Raw genomic sequence first — 11,763 nt, forward strand, 5'->3', positions numbered from 1 at the left:
AGGGCATCTTTTCTAAGATTGTAAACATTACATCTATATAGCTTCTGTTTGGCACACGCTTGGCATTTTCCTATCATACATGTAATCCTTGTGGTAGCCCAATGGAATGCATATTTGTTGTTTTTTATTTTTTTTTAAGATTTTATTTATTTTTAGAGAGAGGGGAAGGGAGGAAGAAAGAGAGGGAAACATCAATGTGTGGTTGCCTCTCACACATCCCCTACTGGGAACCTGGCCCACAACCCAGGCCTGTGCCCTGACTGGTAATGGAACTAGGGTCCTTTGATTCACAGGCCAGTGCTCAATCCACTGAGCCCCACCAGCCACGGCCATATTTGTAGTTTTTTAAATCCTTACCCAACGACATGCTCGTTAATTTTGGAGGGGTTTAGGGGAGAGAAACATCAGTTAGTCAGTTGCCTCTCATACAATCCCTGACTGGGAATTGAACCTGCATTTTAGGCATGTGCCTATGACCTTTCAGTTTATGGGATGATGCTCCAACCAACTGAGCCACACTGCCTATGGCTTTTATTTATTTTTTTAATCCCATTTGTCCATTTTTATAGATTACAAAACATGAGAGCCAGATTAAACAACTAAACCAAGGGAGAGAGATGTACATACCACATTTACCTTGTTTTCAAGTAGGACAAATTAAAAAAAATTGTAGTGAACTTAAAGGTGAACATTGAAGATTAATTATAGAAAGAAATAAGGTAAAGTATATGGGTATATAAGCAATTGAAAAAGTATACAGAAGTTAGGTAAAATCATAGGAAATTCTGTTGATACTGTGATGAATTAGATAGGCGTTTTGTCTGTACTTCTCAGATCATTGATTGATATATGTGGCTTTATCTTGGCATTCATAAAATTTATTAGTAGTAAATTTTTACTGTAGGTTTTACCAACAGAACATTAGACTAGATAGAAAGTAAAGAAGCATACATTTTTTAATCGTATCTCTGCTGCTTGCAGCTACATTTGAAGTGAGATTATTATAATGGCAAACTAAAAGCAGAAAAGACGGCTCATTTAGTGGTTTCTTTTTTATAATTTGTCTTATTTTTTTCCTTGAATATTTATCTGTGCTGTGTTCAGAAAAAAACATTTATAAATTATGCTCTGAAATTTTTAGTTGAAAACTTTATATTTGGTTAGATTTCTATTTAATCTTGTGCATTTCATAATTAAAAATTAATCAAGGAGACTAATTTGTTGTTTTTCAGAAAGCTAACAATTTCTGTCAAGTATTAAAGAAATACAGTTAGAAGAGAATGGAATTGATGCAACAAAGTTTGTATCTAACAATTTTGTTAGCAGTTAGAGGAATTAGAAATTTAACCAGAAAAAGATAAATTCTTCCCTTTCTTTTCATCCCTTGTAATTTGTGTTAAGTGTACTAAAGAAATACCAGTAGCTGAAACAGCTAATGAGTGTGTGGTAATTACAGGTTCCCAACATTGTTAAAGCTCTGCACAAACAGATGAAAGAAAAAAGCGTGAAGACCCGACAGTGTTGTTTTAACATGTTAACTGAACTGGTAAATGTATTACCTGGGGCCCTAACGCAGCACATCCCTGTTCTTGTACCAGGTATGAAAGAAGTAGCAAATCACTTTTGGAACTTAATATAGACTTTATTATAAAGACTAGATAAGCTTAAATGTTCCTTTAAGAGGATAATTTGTGACAACTTAATTTGTACATAGAACTAACTTTGTTGTAAAACAAACTTAAAGTTAGAAATTGGAAAGTAAAAAGTTATATCTTAATCCTAAAACCTTGGGCTCTCCTATAGATTGCACAGCTTCTACTTTAGTGATAATGTAATGAAGTAGAAACTAGTAATATTTTAGGGATTAGTTTTTAATTTTTCTTTTCATAAAACTATGCATAAAATTATTGGATTTTTTATTGGCTTTTTAGGAATCATTTTCTCATTGAATGATAAGTCAAGCTCATCAAATTTGAAGATCGATGCTTTGTCGTGTCTGTATGTAATCCTCTGTAACCACTCTCCTCAAGTCTTCCATCCTCATGTTCAGGCTCTGGTCCCTCCAGTGGTGGCTTGTGTTGGAGACCCATTTTACAAGATTACATCTGAAGCACTTCTTGTTACCCAACAGCTTGTCAAAGTAATTCGTCCCTTAGATCAGCCTTCCTCGTTTGACGCAACTCCTTACATCAAAGATCTATTTACCTGTACCATTAAGAGGTTAAAAGCAGCTGATATTGATCAGGAAGTCAAAGAAAGGGCTATTTCCTGTATGGGACAAATTATTTGCAACCTTGGAGACAATTTGGGTTCTGACTTGCCTAATACACTTCAGATTTTCTTGGAGAGACTGAAGAATGAAATTACAAGGTTAACTACAGTGAAGGCGTTGACACTGATTGCTGGGTCACCTTTGAAGATAGATTTGAGGCCTGTCCTGGGAGAAGGGGTTCCCATCCTTGCTTCATTTCTCAGGAAAAACCAGAGAGCTTTGAAACTGGGTACTCTTTCTGCCCTAGATATTCTCATTAAAAACTATAGTGACAGCTTGACAGCTGCCATGATTGATGCAGTTCTAGATGAGCTCCCACCTCTTATCAGTGAAAGTGATATGCATGTTTCACAGATGGCTATCAGCTTTCTTACCACGCTGGCAAAAGTGTATCCCTCCTCCCTTTCAAAGATAAGTGGATCCATTCTCAATGAACTCATTGGACTTGTGAGATCACCGTTATTGCAGGGGGGTGCTCTCAGCGCCATGCTAGACTTTTTCCAGGCTCTGGTTGTCACTGGAACAAATAACCTAGGATACATGGATTTGTTGCGCATGCTGACTGGTCCGGTTTATTCTCAGAGCACAGCTCTTACTCACAAGCAGTCTTATTATTCCATTGCCAAATGTGTAGCTGCCCTTACTCGAGCGTGTCCTAAAGAAGGACCAGCTGTAGTAGGTCAGTTTATTCAAGATGTCAAGAACTCAAGGTCTACAGATTCTATTCGTCTGTTAGCTCTGCTTTCTCTTGGAGAAGTTGGGCATCATATTGACTTAAGTGGGCAGCTGGAACTAAAATCTGTAATATTAGAAGCCTTCTCGTCTCCTAGTGAAGAAGTCAAATCAGCTGCATCTTATGCATTAGGCAGTATTAGTGTGGGCAACCTTCCTGAATATCTACCATTTGTCTTACAAGAAATAACCAGTCAACCCAAAAGGCAGTATCTTCTGCTTCATTCCTTGAAGGAAATTATTAGCTCTGCATCAGTGGTGGGCCTTAAACCATATGTTGAAAACATCTGGGCTTTACTGCTAAAGCACTGTGAGTGTGCAGAAGAAGGAACCAGAAATGTTGTTGCTGAATGTCTAGGCAAACTCACTCTAATTGATCCAGAAACTCTCCTTCCACGGCTTAAGGGGTACTTGATATCAGGTAAATACCTAGTTTTTTTATTTAAAAAAATTTCAGTTATTAGTAGTTGGTTGCCTTAAAAGATGCCGTATGTGCATTTAAAACATTTCTATGTCTTGTTAAATATAGGACCCATTGCCTTATGTTATAATATGAAGCTATTTTCAAGTGACATTTTGTATAAAAGAGTAAAGAGAGCATAATTAGATAATGGTTAAATGAGTCTGTTCTAGTGTTCATTATGTTCTAATGTTACTCTTTTGTCTTAAAATATGGTAAAGACAGGTATATCTGGAATTAATATATCCTGAGGAGCTTGCTAGTAAAAATTATAATGCTAAAATTAATGCATATAACTAGTTCAAATGAAAGATTCTAGAAGAGTTTTCAGATTAACCAGTGTGAATCCCGTTAGGCCAAGTAGAACGTAATAATAGCCATTTATTCTTAGAATTTGCTTTCTTTTTTTAATTAAAAACTAGAAGATGCTATAATAATTTATGGATGTTAATTAATTCCCTTTTGCAAGGGCTAGGCCCTCCACTGCTGCTCTGTAAGGCCTCCTCCTTCCCAGAAGAAAGTACATCTTTTGAAATACAGGGTCTGGCACAAATAACACCCCTTCATTATTACAAAATCATAAGCATGTAATTCTGTAACATAACAATATCATACTCCACCACACTATATGACATTTTAGGTGAAATGTTCAAGTTAAAACTATAAACTGTCCACCCATATTATTACCCTACCAACCACACTCAAGCAGGCTTTACTTCTGCTGGACTCTGTATGATGAGATTATGTTCACGAGTAAACTTTGCCTGCTGTTAGCACTCTGATAGCAATACCCCTCGTGGCCAAAGAGGATTTTTACAAATTGAAGGCTCTAGTGTTATGTGGAGTGGTTTGAAAGTTGATGAAGATGTCCATGGATTTTAGCGGACTTGCATACCAATAGGCTGAAATTTGTTTTTAATTAGGCTCATCATATGCCCGAAGCTCAGTGGTTACAGCTGTAAAGTTTACTATTTCTGATCATCCACAACCTATTGATCCACTACTAAAGAACTGTATAGGTAAGTGGAAACAAAGATAAACATACTGCTTATTTAGTGTTAATTGTCACAAAATGAATTGTTTCAATAACTAAAAATATCACCAGGGAATTCAAATACTTTTAACAGTCTGGTAATGGTTTCATTAGAAAGGTAATGCATGATCTTACATTCTGTCATCCCTTGGTTTTATACGGTTACCAGATAATTTTGCAAATAACTGAAATTAGTAAATAATATTAGGTGTCTTTAGAGTCAACTACACATTTGATAATCAAATTTTGGGGATGACCTAAAGTAACTAATGAATAACGGAAAAAAGTATTCGATATATCTAAATAGTCCTGAAGTTTCCACTTAGATAAATGAATCTTTTTTTTAAAATTTTATTGATTATGCTGTTACAGTTCTATTCCCCCTTTCATTCCCCTCCACCCTACCCCCCATCCCCACCATTACCCCCCCTTTAGTTTATGACCAAGTGTCTCAAGTCCTTTAGATTCTATATTTCCCATGCTATTCTTGCCCCCCCTTCTATTTTCTATCTACTGTCTATGCTATTTATTTTTTGTACCTTCTCCCCCTTTCTCCTCCTCCCACACTCCTGTTGCTAACCCTCCTTGAGATCTTCATTTCTATGTTTCCACTCCTGATCTAGCTGTCCTTTTAGTTTGCTTTTGTTTTAGGTGTGGTTGTTAATAACTGTGAGTTTGTTGCCCTTTCACTGTTCATGTTTCTTTAACCTCTTTTTCTTAGATAAGTCCCTTTAACATTTCATATAATAAGGGCTTGGTGATGATGAACTCCTTGAATTTGATCTTATCTGAGAAGCACCTTATCTATCCTTCCATTAATGAATCTTAACTTGTGCCGTTAGGACCCCAATTTTCTGTTACTATTTGTAACCCTTCAGTTCCTGAGAGGATCTGTTGAGACTTCCACATGTAAGGTGGGAACAGCCTGGAGTAAAAAAGATGATTACCAGAGAAACTAAGAGGAGATACCCCAGAGATGGCAGGGCTCTCTCTGTTTTCTGTGAGGACAAGAATCAGTGTTTAGGATTGTTTCTCCATGGCGTCATAACTTCTCTGTGTTGTTTTCACCATCAATTTTCCTAGAGTTGGGAGTAGTAGCTAAAAGCCCTCAGAATATGGTTTAGTTCAGTATTATTTGTGATTATAAGAACATCTTACAACCACTTCGGTAGCTTTTTAAAAACTGGAATTCCTAGACCAAGGACTTGGGCACCACTGATTTTAGTCCATGTCACCATTTGTCCCTAATAATAGCAGTATTTTAGATGGTTTACTGAAAGCATCTTTATTCTAATTAGTATTCTAATTTACCATCTTTGTAACTAAAAAACCGGGGTGAAGAGATTTAATCTGGTACATTTAAAATCTTTTTGAACTCAAGCTGTCTCCTAATCTTTTTGTGTAATCACAATTTTCCTTGAATGGTCAGCATTGAGTTTATCAGCCTGTGGTGTCTGACTTCCCCCCCTTTTTTCAAATTTCTGCTGTGGTACATTTAAGTCTTCTGGCACCTCTCTCTTTTGCCCTGTGTATTCTAAAAGATTGCCAATGGTAGGGTTGAGATTACATAATGGTAGCTCCATGTGAATACCAGATGCATACCAGACACGGTATTCAACAATATGTACATAGTATTGATTCTGCTCCGTAGCCTTAAAAGGTTTATAAACTGGGAAACAGACATTTGCCTAAGGTGACTTGCCAAAAGTCACAATTGACAAATGAAGCTGTTTGTATCATCATCTATATTACTCCAGAGATCTTTGCTTAATAATCTCCACATTTGTTAGAAAACCAGACTTGTATCTGTTTTCAAGTGCTTTAGCTTTTTGTTTTATGTCAGTTTTCATTTTCCTCCTTTAGCATTCTTACCCTCTCACTAATTCATTAAATTTAAATAATAGGGCTTTTAGAGGCACATTTCTCTTTGTCATCTGGTAAATTGTGTACTTGTTCACAGTATTCCATCTTTACCAAGCAGTGGATCTGTCCTCACCTTGTTTATCTTTGGTGTAGGACAGTCATTCAAATTATTAGGTCCTGTGCCTGCTAGCTCCCTTACTTCTCTTTGCAACCCACCATCTTATAAAATATCTGTAAAAGTATTTAGAGTACTTTTTGGACTCATACTATGTACCTTCTGCATTATAGGTGCTTGAGAGTTAGTTATCAATTAAATACACTCACATTGAGACCTGATAGTTTACTTGCTGCTGAAAGAAACTATATACTTCACTTAGCGTTTTTATCATGTTCTTCTCTGACCCACATTGAAGACATGGGAATAATACCAACAACCATAAATTATCAGTTTAGAAAGAATATGATGTGTGTTTTATTTTAAGCTTACCATAATTGTATGTTGCTCCTCCTACAACTTTTTAGGTGACTTCCTGAAAACATTGGAAGACCCAGATTTGAATGTTAGAAGAGTAGCCTTGGTCACATTCAATTCAGCAGCACATAATAAGCCATCCTTAATAAGGGATCTTCTAGATACTGTTCTTCCACATCTTTACAATGAAACAAAAGTTAGAAAGGAGCTTATAAGAGAGGTAAGCTACTTAGATTACACTTTTTCTAGGATCATCTTTTACTTTTAAGTATATGCACACATTCTTTTGTGTTTCAACAGGTAGAGATGGGGCCATTTAAGCATACAGTTGATGATGGCTTGGATATTCGAAAGGCAGCTTTCGAGTGTATGTACACACTTCTAGACAGTTGTCTTGATAGACTAGATATCTTTGAATTCCTAAATCATGTTGAAGATGGTTTGAAGGACCATTATGATATTAAGGTAAGATGTTTGTGCTTGTTTATAGAATGTTTTAGAAAATGTAGTAGCTATGGTGACTTTTACCTTTGTAATTTACTTTTGTTTATTGATAAAAAATTGGTTTGCTAGTCATGAACTATAATATGCAAAAGTAATAGTGGTACAATTGTAACATCAGTTAGCATACACAGGAAAAATCCAGAAACCATTTCCTTGGAGGAGGTAGTCAAGTCTAAGTGAATGGAAAATTCTAAGAAATTCCGTGCCACCTTGCTTAGCGTGTAATCCCTAGATACTTTCCCTCCTAGACACTTTTAAGAAGAGTGCAGGCTGGTTTTGCCATTCAAAGTGTAATCTGTGATCTCTCTGGCTTTTCTTAAAAGCATATTGCAGTTGCTACCCATGGAGGATTTTCTTAGTTTCCTATCACTACCTTGGCTAATTCTCTTTGGCTGTCTTTGGGATCATTCTACATGATGACCATATTATTTACCTAAATGAGGGATTTTTGTTTTTAGTCTACTGGGTTTAATATCAAGTGTTTTGTTAAAAGGGTGACATGGAATAACTTTTCAGATACCTAAAGCAATCTATGTAGAAGCAGGTAAAAAGAAACCATACCACTCTCTAGCTTTAGAGCAGGAACATTGCTCATAACTGCTCTTTGTTTTCTGATTTGCCATGTCCATCTTAAATGTGAACTATTAAAGGGTGAATTGAAAAATAGTAAGTACATTTCTCTTTTTTTTCCCCCATCAATGGCCTTTGATCAAACAGGCAAAAGTGGTAGTTGAGCAGTTAGTTATTCAGCCAGACTCAGAACTCCAACTTGCCTGTTTCCATGAGTGGTGGTAACTTGGCCCCTCCCACAAAATATTAAAAAGAGCCCCCAGGGGAGTGATAGCGTCTTCCTGTTTAATTGTACAGTTTATAGTCCAAGAGGAAAAAGATCATGGGTTACTAGGTTTTATATAGATAATCTGAATAACCCGCTTTTTCTTTTTAAAGGAAAATTTGCTAAGAAACTTAAGGAAGCTTTTCTCCTGGTTCAGTTATTTTCTTATTTAATGGTTTTCCATTTTGGTGTGCATGAGCTTTTTATTTTTTTCTTTTTTAAAGTTATAGATAGGGCCGGGGAGGGAGAGAGAGTGGGAGAGAAACATCAGTTGCCTCTCGTATGCACCCCGACTAGGAACTGAACGCACAACCTAGGCTTGTTCCCAGGGAATGGGTATTCCTAGGCATGTTCCTAGGCATGTGAATGGGAATTGAACCAGTGGCTTTTCCCTTTGCAGAAAAGATGTCCAACCACGTAAGCTACCTTGCAGGATGTACATGAGCTTTTTCAAAAATTCTAAATCTACGGCCCTCTCCTAACAGGTTACGTAAAAGTCTTTGGGAACAGGGTATGCCCTCAGTTCTAATGTGTGGTCGAGATTGAGAACCAGTTTTCTAGTTGTGTACTACACATTAGGACCACATTATAGGTGAGGTCTCTGTAGTACTTGTAACTAAAATGCTTCAGATAACATTTGTGACAACTCTTTGAAGTAGATTACATGAAAATGAAACTTTGTGGTGCATGCTAGTCATTTGTTAGAATTTGGAATTGCCCTTAGAAAATAAAGCAATGCCTAAGTTATCTTTTTTAATTTGTAATAGATGTTAACATTTTTAATGTTGGTGAGACTCTCCACGCTTTGTCCAAGTGCAGTACTGCAGAGGTTGGACCGGCTTGTTGAGCCATTACGTGCCACATGTACAACTAAGGTAATCATTGATGGGCATCAAGTTAGGCCAGACTTGGTATATTCAGGGTTCCTAGTTGATTTTATACTGTAATTTTCCTAATTCAACCATATGTACCAGTAGGTTTTAAAAGTTAACCTATTGAATGTGGGGTTTTGAAAAATTAACAGTTTAATGCTGTTCTTTAAAGTTTTTATGTATGTAAATAACAATGATATAAATTTTGAAGTACCGATATAGGATCAAGGGAGATGGGTCCACAAAAAAGAAAATGTAATTTTGGAGAGGAGGAGGTGGGATGTGGTAATAATAGAAGACTTTATATGAAAGTGATGACATTTCAAATGGATGTTAAAAAGTCAGATATACTTCTAAATTTAGAAGGTGAAACAGGACTTTTCATATAAAAATAATTCTATGAATTAAGGCACAGAGATGTCAGTATGTGGTGTGTTTGAAGAATAATGAATGCACAGAGGAGCAGTTTCTTGGTGGAAGCTGAAGTAGGACTTGCTGAGCAGGTAAAGCTGAGGTTCTCATTCTTTCAACCACCATGGCTCTGGCTTCTGTTTTCCTATTGGGCTTTGAATAAGATACTCCCTTAAAGGGAAGGGAGACAAACTGCTGCTAAAAAGTTCAAAAACAACTGTGCTTTGAATATAGTGTGACTTTGGGACCTATGAAAGAGCAACTTTATTTACCAGAAATTTCTAGGTGCTTAAGTTTTGTTCGTATAAGAGCTTGTCTTTTATGGCCTATAATACAAATTTACTCAATGTTACAGGTAAAGGCAAACTCAGTAAAGCAGGAGTTTGAAAAGCAAGATGAACTAAAGCGATCTGCCATGAGAGCAGTAGCAGCACTACTAACCATTCCAGAAGCAGAGAAGAGTCCACTGATGAGTGAATTCCAGTCACAGATCAGTTCTAACCCTGAGCTGGCAGCCATCTTTGAAAGTATCCAAAAAGATTCATCATCCACTAACTTGGAGTCAATGGACACTAGTTAGATGTTTGTTCAACACGGGGACCAGACATTGACCATGATGCACTGAATCAACAGGTTATTACTCATATGACGTGGAAAAGGAAGTGTTTAAAAGCTTCAAAATGTTCCACTTTTGTTTTCCTTCATGAAGACAGTTTGGCTTTCTTCCACTTTTGTTTTTGTAACATTTGTTTCAGAAATATGTATTTCCATAATCCAGAGGTTGTAAAACCACTAATGTTTTAGTGGTTAGGACAACATTTAAAATGGAAACTAAAAGTTAGGATTTATGGAATATGGAGATAGGGTCCAGGATCATTTGCCCTGTAATGTTTAGGATTAAAATGTTAAAATTTTGTGACCATGAATTTCTTTCTTTTATAAAACTTCTCATTTAAAAATCAACAATTCTGCAAGACAAAACCATGTTTCTTTCTCTTGTATAACTTTGTTTCAGCAACATAAATTTATTTTTAGCTGGCACATAAGATCTGTGTAAGATTTGTTCCATTTCAGAGGGTTTAGCAATTTAAAAAAGATAATAAGATATCATTTTTTTAAAGTGCAGGGATCACCATATCCCTGTTGCGCACACTAATTTTGCATGAGCAAGTTTACAAATAATGTATTGTCTGTAAAGCAGCATGTGCAGATTATTCATTATACAAAAGTTAAAATAAGTATTGTATTAGTGCAATTTGCAGATATTTTATTTTTGCACAGAAAACACATATTTGGAGAGAGGGTGAGGAGTAAATTTTTGAAATTTGGTTTTCTTAATGCCAGTGTGAATTTGCAGATGTTTTCAGCAAATCAAGTCACAATAACAATTTACCACTTTTTTTCTATTATAAATTTTCTTACACATTTAAAATTTGAATATTTAAGTACACAGTTTTTTTTCAGTTACCCATTTGTGTGTGTGTGTTGCCACTGAGAAATTATATTCTGAAGGCCAGTTTTTTATTCATTCCGTTTGGATCTCTACATCCCTTATTGAAGGATACAAAAACTGTATGCTTTTCAAATTTAGTTTTAGGAAAATTCTGAAGCCGGCTATCACGGGTTTGTTAGCTTATAAATAGTCTTTTCTTTTAGTCAGATTTTCCCCCTTCTCTTGTAGAGCTAATTTACATATTGTACTTGGTAAACATTGACTACTTTTCCTGATTAAGGGGGGGTCTCTGCTGGGGGAAACAAGGCTTTGCAGTACCGTATCATATTTAGTTTTAGTTGACATGCCCTTCAGTGAACTCATTTCACACTGTAGCCTCTTCCTTCAAATTTGTGGTGCTTCTGTAACAGTAAGAACTAACTTCTGAAATAAAGACATCTCCTGATGCTGTGCAAACATAGTTTACATGTATTGAAGGAGGCAGTTAAATTTAGTGACCAATTTTAAGCAATCATATTTGAAAACTGCACCCTTTATTTTTGAAACTGTGAATTAGAAATACTTTTCTGCTGTATTACCTGCTTTAACGTCCAAATATGCAGTGATTTGAATTGGTAATATACTGTGGTTATTAGATTAACAGCTTAAATTTAAATATTCAGATGATAATGCATAAGACATCATTACTGTAAGGATTTTGAGTAGTACATTGACTTGGAACATTATATGAAGTTGGTGCCATTTCAGAATGTGGCAGGTGGTAGTCTTATACCATAATTTGCATAAAATTGTAATAGAAATTTATTTTGAGATGTTAGTATATTATGTACTATACATTACCGTGGTATAGATGTTG

The 11,763-nt window shown here is 35.9% G+C and overlaps 1 protein-coding gene across 1 annotated transcript in view; it reads left to right on the top strand.

The window, feature by feature from the left end:
- The window catches only part of CAND1 (cullin associated and neddylation dissociated 1), a 45,040-nt gene extending 34,660 nt beyond the window's left edge, over nt 1–10,380 (top strand). The window contains exons 9-15 of the mRNA XM_037136003.2: nt 1,457–1,598; nt 1,932–3,425; nt 4,388–4,483; nt 6,883–7,052; nt 7,133–7,297; nt 8,939–9,046; nt 9,810–10,380. Coding sequence (XP_036991898.1) covers nt 1,457–1,598; nt 1,932–3,425; nt 4,388–4,483; nt 6,883–7,052; nt 7,133–7,297; nt 8,939–9,046; nt 9,810–10,034 — 2,400 coding nt within the window. The 3' untranslated portion in view covers nt 10,035–10,380. The remainder of the gene's footprint in view (nt 1–1,456; nt 1,599–1,931; nt 3,426–4,387; nt 4,484–6,882; nt 7,053–7,132; nt 7,298–8,938; nt 9,047–9,809) is intronic.
- The last annotated feature ends 1,383 nt before the right edge of the window (nt 10,381–11,763 follow it).

This window comes from Artibeus jamaicensis, unplaced genomic scaffold (assembly GCF_021234435.1).
Source record: "Artibeus jamaicensis isolate MK-2021 breed Jamaican fruit bat unplaced genomic scaffold, CSHL_Jam_final contig_233, whole genome shotgun sequence".
In the NCBI taxonomy this organism is placed as follows: domain Eukaryota; kingdom Metazoa; phylum Chordata; class Mammalia; order Chiroptera; family Phyllostomidae; genus Artibeus; species Artibeus jamaicensis.